The sequence below is a fragment of the Austrofundulus limnaeus genome, unplaced genomic scaffold (genome assembly GCF_001266775.1).
Source record: "Austrofundulus limnaeus strain Quisiro unplaced genomic scaffold, Austrofundulus_limnaeus-1.0 Scaffold236, whole genome shotgun sequence".
Taxonomy (NCBI): domain Eukaryota; kingdom Metazoa; phylum Chordata; class Actinopteri; order Cyprinodontiformes; family Rivulidae; genus Austrofundulus; species Austrofundulus limnaeus.
In genome coordinates, this window is record NW_013952638.1 from 706,761 (window position 1) to 718,076 (window position 11,316).

General features: G+C 40.2%; 2 protein-coding genes across 4 annotated transcripts in view; one reads left to right on the forward strand and one right to left on the reverse strand.

Annotated features, from left to right (window-relative positions):
* b3gat1a (beta-1,3-glucuronyltransferase 1 (glucuronosyltransferase P) a) overlaps positions 1-4,421 on the forward strand; it is a 127,130-nt gene extending 122,709 nt beyond the window's left edge. For all 3 annotated transcript variants that reach the window (XM_014019946.1, XM_014019947.1, XM_014019948.1), the window contains 2 exons: positions 899-1,012; positions 1,301-4,421. In XM_014019946.1, coding sequence (XP_013875400.1) covers positions 899-985 — 87 coding nt within the window. In that variant the 3' untranslated portion in view covers positions 986-1,012; positions 1,301-4,421. The remainder of the gene's footprint in view (positions 1-898; positions 1,013-1,300) is intronic.
* A 3,380-nt stretch (positions 4,422-7,801) lies between these two features.
* The window catches only part of LOC106525649 (beta-galactosidase-1-like protein 2), a gene marked incomplete in the record, with an annotated part of 37,843 nt that continues 34,328 nt past the window's right edge, over positions 7,802-11,316 (reverse strand). Inside the window, 2 exon segments of the mRNA XM_014019951.1 lie at positions 7,802-8,327; positions 10,798-10,914. Of these exon segments, the coding sequence (XP_013875405.1) occupies positions 8,241-8,327; positions 10,798-10,914 (204 nt within the window).

The following is an 11,316-nucleotide window of genomic DNA, read 5'->3' on the forward strand; positions in this document are numbered from 1 at the left end:
CCCCCACCCCACCCCCTCCTCCTGCCATTCACAGGGCTAAATGAAAAGAGGGGATTCAGGGAACGGCTCACGGAGCTGAATTGGACTTGGTGGCGGCGGAGCGAGCATAGAGGCGGAGACGTCATACTGATTACAGATGAGTGCAGGAACAGACAGAAGGCCGGTCGGGGACGGAGAAAGAACAAAAGACGGAAAGTCGTGTTTGTAAATCCCTTTCCCTTATAACCTTCTGCTTCAGATATGAGAGGGGCTTTTAACTCGACCTCCTCCACCTTCCCATTACTCCTGAGCAAAAAATTTAAAAGAAATTTAAAAAGTGGGAGTGGGCTCCTGGCACATATCGTGCATAATTTATGACTGCTGCCAAGGCGAGATGAAAGGAGGAAGGGGGGTACCGACACCAAGGAAAGGAAAGGGGGAATGAGCTGGACACTTTTTTTTTTTTAGTTTCCGTTCCTTGTTGCCCTTGCCATCGTTTTCCTGCATGTTTGTTCTGTCTCTTGGGCTGAACCAAGCTGGCATGAAGGCTTTAGAGAATACRGAACAATAGTGCGTCCAAAAGAACAACGTAAAGAAGTGGAGCACGGCTACAAAAGCACGACCCTATACATATGGGGGCTGGACACAGGCCAGGCTGAAAGGCCCGAGCGGGTAATATTTGTAAGGAAACACTCTCCGCTTCTAATGCAAGGTTTTACGCTCAAGTAGCTCTTTACACATAGATGGGCCCTGTGGTGGGGAGTACCACCAGAGCCATATTACGAATTGGCTGTTTTTGAAGAGCATGAGTCGTCGACGGGGAGGAGTGTGTGGGAGCTGATGGGGAATGAGCGCATTAGGGCAACAGCGTGCTACTAATGCTGCTGTTGTTTGTGTTTCCACGCTGCTTTCTTCACAGATCCTTGTGTGGCACACACGAACAGAGAAACCTGTCCTCGTAAATGAAGGGAAGAAAGGATTCACAGACCCCAATGTGGAGATTTGACCATTTGTTCCCCCMCTTCAAACTATGGTAAGCATCAGTTCTGAAGAGGCTGTTATTACTGAGCAGAACCCTTCATCCATAAACACCACATCATTTCAAAAGGGGGATTATTGCCATTTTGTCTGACCTGGTTAGATTATAAAGAGCAGGTGTTTTTAATACTTCCTAATAAACCAAACAGTAGTTTCCAATTTTCTTCTGTTAAAGCACAATTACAACAGCTGTTGTCCATTATTACGGTAATAAACAGGCTTAGAAAGAACATTAAGGCTAATTTAAGTTCATTAAACCCATTTTAATCCTTTCTTGCCGCAGGTGGTTGGCCTTGGATCTGCGACGGGAGAAAATAGTCAAGTTTCCCAAGAAGTGCAATCAAGTCTTAATTATAGGAATTAAAAAAACAACAACAAACAAAAGGGTTGAAAGTGGGATTTAATCCTCGTCATTTTTTCTAATACGGACCAAAAAAAGGACATAAGTATATTAAAGCACAGACACGTTGGAGGCAGTAGTCGTTTGCTGAAGGGCAAAGTGGACGATGTAAAGGATGCCCCACAGGGTTTAACTGGACAGCTGTGGCCTGTGCCTCCCACTGAACGCGGAACTGGAGACCCGAGAAAAGAGACAGCACACTACGAACAAGCAACCAGCCAGCAGATCCAAGCAAACGAGTTTCTTTCACTTCAAAATTTTAAGAAAAAAGGGTCTAAAACAAGATCTGCGCATGAAGATTTCCACTTAAAGACGTGGTCGTCAGCACTGGATACAAACAAGGACAAAGACGTCTCATSATGATGGTTTTATTGTTTTTCTTCGAGCAAAAGCAAACAGGGCAAAAGGAGGGAATGTTCTTTTGATAACCATGAAACGTTTGCTGTAATTTAACCTGTTTTATGAACACTTGTACTACTAGTTTAATAGTACTGACTCCTACCTTCATTTACTGTTGGGTTATCATTGTCCATTTTACGATGTCATTCAAACTCGTCCATTTACAGCAAGTCATCCAGAGAGAAACTCCCCCTTGTGCTGGGAAATTGAGCTGAAACATACATAAAAAAACGTACATTTTAGCATTTAAAAACCACATGGCTTACTTTGTGGAGACTTGAACAAAACAATGGAAAAAGAACAATCAGGGATTTGAAGGCAGTTTTTTGACAATTGCACTGAAAAACTGTATTTATGTGTGAAAGTAAAACAAAGAGCCTTTTATTTTCCTCTATTGAACCCCTAGGATTGAAACACAGCAAAGCACAGGCCCAGGTGAGGTTCAAACACACAAAAATAATAATAAAACAAAACAGAAAGTTTGGATTGTGAAATATTTATCACAAAAAACAACAGCTTAAAAGAAGAGGCGAAGCTTTTGTTGCAGATAGCTTTTTGAATGTTTAGATTGACGAGTGTATGGCTAGTCAGAGAATGACCAAGTACAATGTTGGATTTCTGGTGTCCTGTAATGGGAAGTGCTACAGCTAGCTGCTCCTGCTGTTATCTGTACTTGCTGATAACTACAGAATCATATCATAATAACTGCATAATGCAACATTCATAGTGATTTAAATGTTTATAAAATAKCATTTGCATGAACTGCATTTTTTTAGACTTGAGTTGTTTTCAGACACATTGGTTGGTGCTGCATTCCTATTATCTGTTAGCTTATCAATCCAGTCAAAATTAAACAGTATTTCTTCAATAGGAGGTCATTCAAAGAGCTATCTACAACAGGTAGGATACTTACTGTTCATAACCTTTTGAAGCCCACTTCAAAAGATTAAACTGTTGATTTAATATCAGATTCACAAATGCTGGTGTGATTCCACATGTTGGATTTAATGTAGCTTCTGTAAAAAAAAATCAGTTTCAATGAGTTCTTTTCCTTTTCTATAAACATTTAAACAGCATAAATTATGAGAAATGTTGAAAAGAAAAGAGTCTGAGGGATGAAAAAGCCTTGGAGAAAAAACATGAAAAATGTCCTGAATACAAATATAAATATTTTTTTAATTTAAACTTAAGCTTCCAATCGTTGAATTTGATAATACRTTTGACTCTAAAGTGACTACAGGCAAAGAAAAGAAAAGCACAATAAAWAATGCAAAGGTAGCAAATGCAAAGCCAGTGAGATCAGTATTAATGATGAGATGTGATATGGTTTTTGTGTCYACGTTCACAGAATACCTAATGATCAGAAGTCACTTCATAAAGTTATTCTGCATCTCATAGTATAAAAATGAAATATCTGCTTTAAGACTGTATCAAAAGCTCTCCTGCATTAGCAGCTAGAGGTCATTTAAACGTTAAGTCTTGGTACAATATCTGTACCCCTACTGCAAGACAAACACAAGCTGATATTAGCTGCTGCAAAATGGGGGGAAACAAAAACATCCCAGATCCACTCAGATTTATCAGCCAGAGAAAACCTATGTTCTTACAATCTTTTACTTAGGTCTTATCAGATACTTTGCTCTAACCRCACCAGCTGCTTCCACTGACCGCATGGCCACGGAGATCACCAGCTACCCTTCCCATTATTTATTTACTCAGCATCGAGAGTAATAGGATTATTTATGTATTTATTTGGAGTTTTGGAATGTGCAATTTGATCACAGCAGCTGTTGTTTCTCAGCCGCTGTCTAAAACAACGTGCTCGTAAGCCGAATCCTGCACATGGATGGCCGTGTTGACGATGGGTTACCGGCAGGCACAGCACAACTGCTGGTAGCAAACGKTCTACCTGAGTGGCTYTTCATCTTGATGAAAGAATCCACCTGAAGGGTTTTAACACTGAAACTAACCAAGAATTACAGCTATACAGTCTAAATATGCCATTATGTATAAATAAATCTTTTGTTCTCTCTCTCTTTTGAACAGCATTACATTTTTTTTAACTTGGTGAATTCTTTAGGAGTAAAGCTAAATTATTGTGCTCAACTTGTAAATGTCACCTACGTCAAACAAATGTCAGCATGTGGGTGGACTGGCTGACCAGGATTCTGGGATTTGTCCTTTAGCAGAGGAGCTATTCATAGGACTTCACCTTGAACGTGACGTTGTACCAACTTTATCCTACGTGCAATATGAAACACTGTCCAACAGATGGCGCGTAAAGCAATATCTTCTAAATTAAATGGAAACAACCTTCCTATGGCAGAGATCGACCTCAGCGTAATGAGCCTCACCCTCTGTCTGGGGAGGGTGTGTGTGTGTGTGTGTGTGTGTGTGTGTGTGTGTGTGGTGGGGGGGAGCTTCTATAAGGCACAACACACTTTACACATAAATTCTCTCTTTTCCTCATCTCCACCGTCATCCTCCACCCTCATGTGATTCACTTTCGATGCATGTAACTCTTAAGGTTGTTTATTTGCCACAGCAATTCTGTCTCAGAGAAAGATGTTAGTTGAATCAAAGAGAAATAAATAACTGAAAAGAGCCTCGCTTCTCCTTGACTGGTCGTGTCCTTCGTGTTCAGGAATGTTTCACTAACGTGGTGCTCCCATAAGCAGCAAGAAGTCTTTTAGCCAACAGTTACGCTTACTGATAAAAGACGCTGAAGACAAAAAAGGAGTAGTTTGATTCATTGGGTATGCAGACGCACCAGAGGACATAAGTGGTGACAWCATGAGGGAAAAATTGTTATCAGGTAGTTAGTGGAGTATCCAACAGTTAAAGGTCACCAAGCACAGTGGATGAATTTGTAAAGACAATACCCCACATTAACAGCAACTGATAGAGTTTATGACTACGTTTATATGGCAGGCAAATACGACCGATATCCTGACAGTCTGAACGAGATAAATCAAATTTTTTTCAAATCAGGCTCAGGCCTGGTCCATATGAGGTACTAAATCAGAYACATATTATACCTCATTCTGAATGCTTGTGTTGCTTTTCATCTGACCTTTACTTTAGTTAAGTATAGGGGTTAGCGGATCGTTCCAAATAATAATGATCCTAACCTCAAGTCATGCAGTTTAAATCTTGTAGCTCCCCACATCCTCAGCTACAGAACAGAAAGCCATTTGCTTTGTCTTTATTTATTTATTTTATTTTCCATGTCCTGGATGATTGAGAATCCACAGAAACATATAATAGTAACATCCAACATCAGTTGTGTACCTTATCGATGCTAAAGTTACTTGATCAATAATTTAGATTTAGCACGTCGCTTTGTTCCAAAAATAAAATGCTGCACCGGTGCAGCCGGCAAAGCTAAACTGTAAACACTGGACTAAACAAGCATGTTAGATAATTATTTAATCAGCTCTGATTGAACAACAACTTCAGAATTGACATGCTAACAAGTAGCATCCATGTTTRGCTACGTCATCTTCTGGGCATGCGGGTCATATCAGTTCCGTAGAGAGTTCACACTCGAGTTTTATGGTCRCATTTAAAATATAATGTGAACGTACACAAAAATATTTTTTTATCGGAATTGAGAATWAAGACCTGCAGTGTGAATGTAGCCTATGAGGCAGATATACAGATGTCACAGTGGTCCAAGGTTGAAACTGACCGATAAATGAAGTCAAAAACTACACTTAAAACTCTTTCAGAAGACTGTACTGCTAAAAGGCTGAACAGCCCATTCTGTGTTGATTTTCCCTCTGGCAGTTCAGAAGTCACAGACAGAGACACTCTTACCATACTCAAAAGCACAGTCAGAGAACATTAATCAGTGTGAAATCAAAAGAGGTGTGGAAATAAAATTGGCCGATTTGACCTGATAACAGCAGAAAGAGTTGCAGAATGGCACTTGCCACTTATTATGTAGCCCAGAATGTCCAAGTATGTCTTTATAAGGTCAAAAACGGCTGTATTTGTGCTGCTGCAGACTTTAGCCAGTCTGTGCCAGTAAAGTTTGTATTAATCTCTTTCTCTGAATGTAAGTTCAGACCGTACATGTCTGTTCCGTCACAAAACTGTGACATAATAGTTCAGAAAACATAATAGAAAATAGATAAAACTGAACGGGTTGAAAAATATGACCCAAACAGGATAAAGATGCCTACCGAGCGAGAGAAAGTAAATTCAAATTTTCTGCACTCCTAGAGACACCAAGCACACAACAAAATGCTAAAAAATGCTAATGGCTAAAACGTGGATTTTTACGGAGCCCCCGAGGGGACATGGGGGATTTTTTTCTTTTGCGTTACCTTGCAACATTGTTTTGCGTTCCCACGCAAAACTTTGATTTTTATATTAACTGAATTAAATCAGACTTTTATTTTTGAAATATCCGGTTACCAAAACAGGATGTGTCACCACAAGTCCATGAAATTGACATTGATGTTGCGTGGCTGCACTGTGTTAAAATTGCGACATATGACATACTTCCATGTGTGGCTGTGTGATGTATTCATTCTGAAGCTGAATTAAAGCAGTAGGCTAACTCGCTAATGGTAAAYGTGAGTTTGTTGATAAACCGGCAGGCACAACAGTGTTTAACGACTTTTGCGAGGGAACGCGAAAGGTATTGCGAGGTAACGCAATACTTTTGAGTGGGAACGCAAAAAGAAAAAAAATCCCCCGTCCCCTTGCAGGCTCCATAGATTTTGCATTATACTGTGTGTCCCCTTTGAGAAATCATTTGGGTGGTCCTCTAAGATGTAAGTCAGTGCTATGCAAGCCCACCATTTGWGGTGCTAAAGAGGTGGGGTGTTCCAGTCCCCCCTCTCCGCCTCTGTGTGTCTTCTGAATGAACCGTGCTGGTCATGTGTCAGTAATGATATGGGGTGTCTTCTGAAAGAGCCAACAGTGACAGCTCTGGTCACCAAAACAGATTACACCAGGAGAGGATTTTCACATGATGCACTCTCTATTACTCACACAGGTTTTGGACATTTACAACACAGCATGACTTCATGACTGTATCAGACAGACATGTTCACTGTCCCTTCCAACAGCTGCAGTGGTGGGGATGCTGTAACCTGGAGGTACGAGCTGATAATGAGTGGTATTCAGCAATGTGTTCAGCAATATTTTCCTTTATTCTATGCACCTATGGAAAGGAGAAGACCAGCCCTGCTAATGTTGTGGAGACACACTGGTGCTACTCCTGGCATCATGGTGTTGGGACCCACAATGTTWGACTTCAAGGGGGCCCTGTTGGCATGTCTTACCCCTCTGGTACAGTTCTTCAACAAGACAACACCCATCCACACAGGCCACGTGTCTATAGACCATCTGCATCATGTTGAAGGAACCAGGACCCTGGTTTTTCACCAGTCAACCATGTGTGTGATCGGCTCAGATGTCCCCTCTGAACCATTTCTGATCTGCTGGATCAYGAGGGCCACTTACAACTGTTAGGTTGACTTGCTGCAAAGCCACTTACAAGTCATAAATTTAAACTGGAATGCCCCTCTAGAGGGAATTCCCTGTTGGAAAGTGGGAGTGTTCAGACTTCAAGGTGGCAGCTACTCACAACTCAACAGTGAATAAAACTCGTTTACGTTTACTTTTAATGGTATTTCTGTCTTTTTTTATTTCACATTCAGTCAATCGACATGTTAAAACACTCTATGCAGGAAATACCACAAAGACCTCAGTTATTGTTAGTGGTGCAGCAATGCGATGAGGAACGAGGTATCGAAACATCAAAGTTAATTACAGCTGGCCCTTTGAGGGCCACCATAATGCTCATGTGGCTCTCCAGCAGCATCTTCAAAATGACACCTACCTGTCAAGATTGATGTGTAAATAAATTTCTCATACTGAAAGTGAAATTTAATTAAAATGCACTATTTTCAGAAACATGCCAATAGCTTTTTTCCATCAATTTCTGACAGAAACAAAGATCTTAAAAGCTATTTTTTTAACCTTTATTTCTCTTAAGAGGCTCTTTAGAGGCTCTTCAGAGGCTGTTCAGACGCAAAGGCAAGCAGCAATGAAAAATAAGAGTTCACAAGCTTTCATAGCCTCGGTTGCTGACTCGCAGGTCAAAGAGAATTTATTCACACATTCTTCTCACACAGTCAGCCTTGATGTGAACTATAAACTGAGTCTTTTTGAAAACAGAGCGTATTCAGTATAATCCAAATAATTTACAGTTCACAGTTTGTTTTCCAGTTTACAGTACAAGTGTTGGTTAAAGATGCTGGTAGGAAAACTTAAAAAAGAGGGTTCAACAAAATGTCAAAGTTTGGAAAACATAGTCATGAGAAAAATCAGGTGAATCTTCTTGTTATCTTCGGTTTTTAACGTGACATTTTTCGATGTCACTTCCCACCACACCCCACTCTTGTCCTCACTGGACGTCGACGGTCATGCCGTAGTCCGGGCTGATGGTGAACAGGATCTTACCATCTGTTTCCTGCTCTTCGAACACTATGACCTGTGACAGAACACACACACACAGATTCACACACAAATCGCAGCTGAGTCAAGGTGGTTTTCATTATCATCAAAACATGAACTCAAAAAAATAAAAAGAGAAACTGTTCAAATGTTTGAGCTCAATAAAACTAAAAATTAATGAACAAAACAGACTTTTCTGTGTTAATGCTTGACCATGATTCTGGTTTGTCATACCTGTTAATGATATGTGACTGTTAAAATTGAAATAGTTGGAGAAATATAAAGTACGAACTCCTAATGAATGACAACAATTTGGAAATATTTGGTCAGAACGGCAACACTTGGAAACATTTTTTTCAGGGAGTTACACAAGGAATAAAACTTGAAACATTTAGATTGTTGGCTGTTCAGTATTTTGGAACTTGGCCTTGCTGTTACACAAAGCCAAACATTTTAAAAAATCCTATTAGGCTCTGGTACAGAAACGATTGGGTATCAGCTGTAGATGAAAAAAAAAAGTTTCCTTTTTGTTTGGAGACACTTAAACTGAGTTTATACTCTGTCAGATGTGACGAAATCAGCTCTCGCTCACATACGCAGCTGTGAGGCAAAAATAATGTCATGCTGTTCTTGACACAAGGTCTGGGCAGAATTCTTTTCCTTCCAGAGGTTTGCATCACCTATTGTGTGATTGGCCAGAAATGTGATGTGGGGCTGATTTTTACGACCGTGATGTTCCATGAGCTGCTCGGGAACCAGTTTAGCTGTGGTCACACTGGGAGTACAAGCTGCTGGGATCCAAAGGCTTTTTATTAATTCAAGGAGGCATGACGTTCTGTTGTTAGCATCATGCCAAAACATATGTTTATGTGGGAGGCTGTAGCAGAGTGGTTGGGGGAGTTGTTCTGTGACCAGTGGGTTGCCAGTTCTGGGCAAGACACTTCACCAGCCTTGCTTGCTGGTGGTGGTCAGAGGGTTCCGCTCCACTCCGCTCCGACCTCCACAGCAAATACGCAACCATTATAATCAATGAGAGCATTTACACTGGCTCTGCACTGCGGTGCAGGCGGGCAGTGTGCAGACGGTGAGCCGCCAAAATCAGATTCAATCCTATTTTAGCAGGATGCTGGAGCTGCGCCGAAGTCAGTCTACAAAGATCACATCACAGCAACAGGAACAGGAATGAGCACAACATCCGTATTTTCAAAATAATTCCCAAAAGGCAGACAATTTTTGTCAAAATCCTAGCTATATAAATAAATAAATGGATATACAGTATCCATCTATCCATCATCTATACCTGCTTCTTCCTGTCAGGGTTCCAGCAGTCACAGTGCGAGGGGCAGTGTACACCCTGAACTCGTCACAGACATACACAGTATTTCTACACAAATGTTGTCAAAACCTATCACTCTGTTTGGGAAGCAGATGGCAACATGTAGCACATGCATATACACATAATACTTGTGGATTTTATTTTGAAATCTGAAGAAAAAGACAACAGCAATACGGTTTTAACTGTGTTTGGAGCCCGTCTTTCACAGAATTAAGTCTTTTGCTCTGACTTCCACATTTATCACTGGACTTATCATGTGATCTCACATTTCCTGCACATGCACAAACAAACGGTGGCGAACTGCGCAGCGGAGTGGGGCCGCACGTAGTGTAAATTAGGGGTCAAGTGTAAAGTGCTATAACGTTCGTGGGATCATGATAAAGCTTTATATAAGTTCAGGCCATTTACTATTTACACACTACTCTCCACAAATTCTTGCACATGTGTACACGGTTTCTTTTTTGTATTTTGCTGTATTTTTTCACTTCTTTTGTACTTTTTTTTATTTCTCCTCAATAATCTTTACGACCTGTTGCAAATGCTACTGGATGCCTTAAATTTCCCCTTGTGATTAGTATCTATCCATCTACCCATCAACCTTTCCAACTTATCTATCCATTAGGGGTGCAACGATACAGAAAATTCACGATTCGGTTCGGGTCTATACTTTAGTCTCACGATTTGATATTTTTTCGATACAAAAAAGAGAAATGTCCATGCCCCTTTTAACTTGTAATTTATTTAAATTAATTATGAACATTTGTTTAACCTCAAAAGTACAGTTTTTAAATTAAATGTTGCTGAAACAGCAAGTTTCTCAGTGGATCTGCACTCAAAAATGCAGCCTAGGTGGAGTAGTTGAACACAGATCCACTGATCCTTCAACACAGAGCATCTTCAGAAGACAAGTTGATAAAATATATTTTAAAAATCTGTATTGTTCCATACAAGTGTGTATTGAACCTAAAGCTCTGTTCGATACTCTGTATTGTTGTACCCCTACTATCCATCTATCTAACTAAAATGAAAACACAAGTGTTCATCTCAGTACTTGTTCTCTGGCTTTTGTAAATAAAAATGGACATATGTTGTTTGTCATCTGAGGATATTTTTTTATCTTGAACTCACGTTTTACCTCAACAGTGTGTGAGGTGGTTTACAGATACAGTACCTGGTTGTCTCCTCTGTGAAGCCATGGACCTGGAACATAGAGAGTTTGCTGAGGACCAACAGACCAGTAGCGTCCCAAGTTCTTGCCGTTTATAAACACAACACCTTTGCTCCAGCCCTGCAAACACAACCAGTTACAGGATAAAAAAAACACACACACACTATCTTTTCTAATGTGCTTTCTTTCATTCCATTCAGTCTGAACTGTTAATTAGAGGTCCTGAATTTGCAGACAGAACAGATACTCTACCACCCAGGGGAAATGACTTTTCAACAGGAGCTGGTTTCAGTCAATAATTGTATTATGCAGACATTTATRAAAACAGAACATCTTATTCTTTTTCCCCTAGAGAAGCTTGTAAAGTATACTCTGACCTTACTAAAAGGTTACCACTGTATTTTTATGCGAACTATTCCATTAATTTAAAAGAGAAATGACTCAATAAATTATAGAAGAACTCAGTGTAGCTGGGAAGGACTAAATGTAATCACCTTTTTGACTTTACTACCATAATAATAA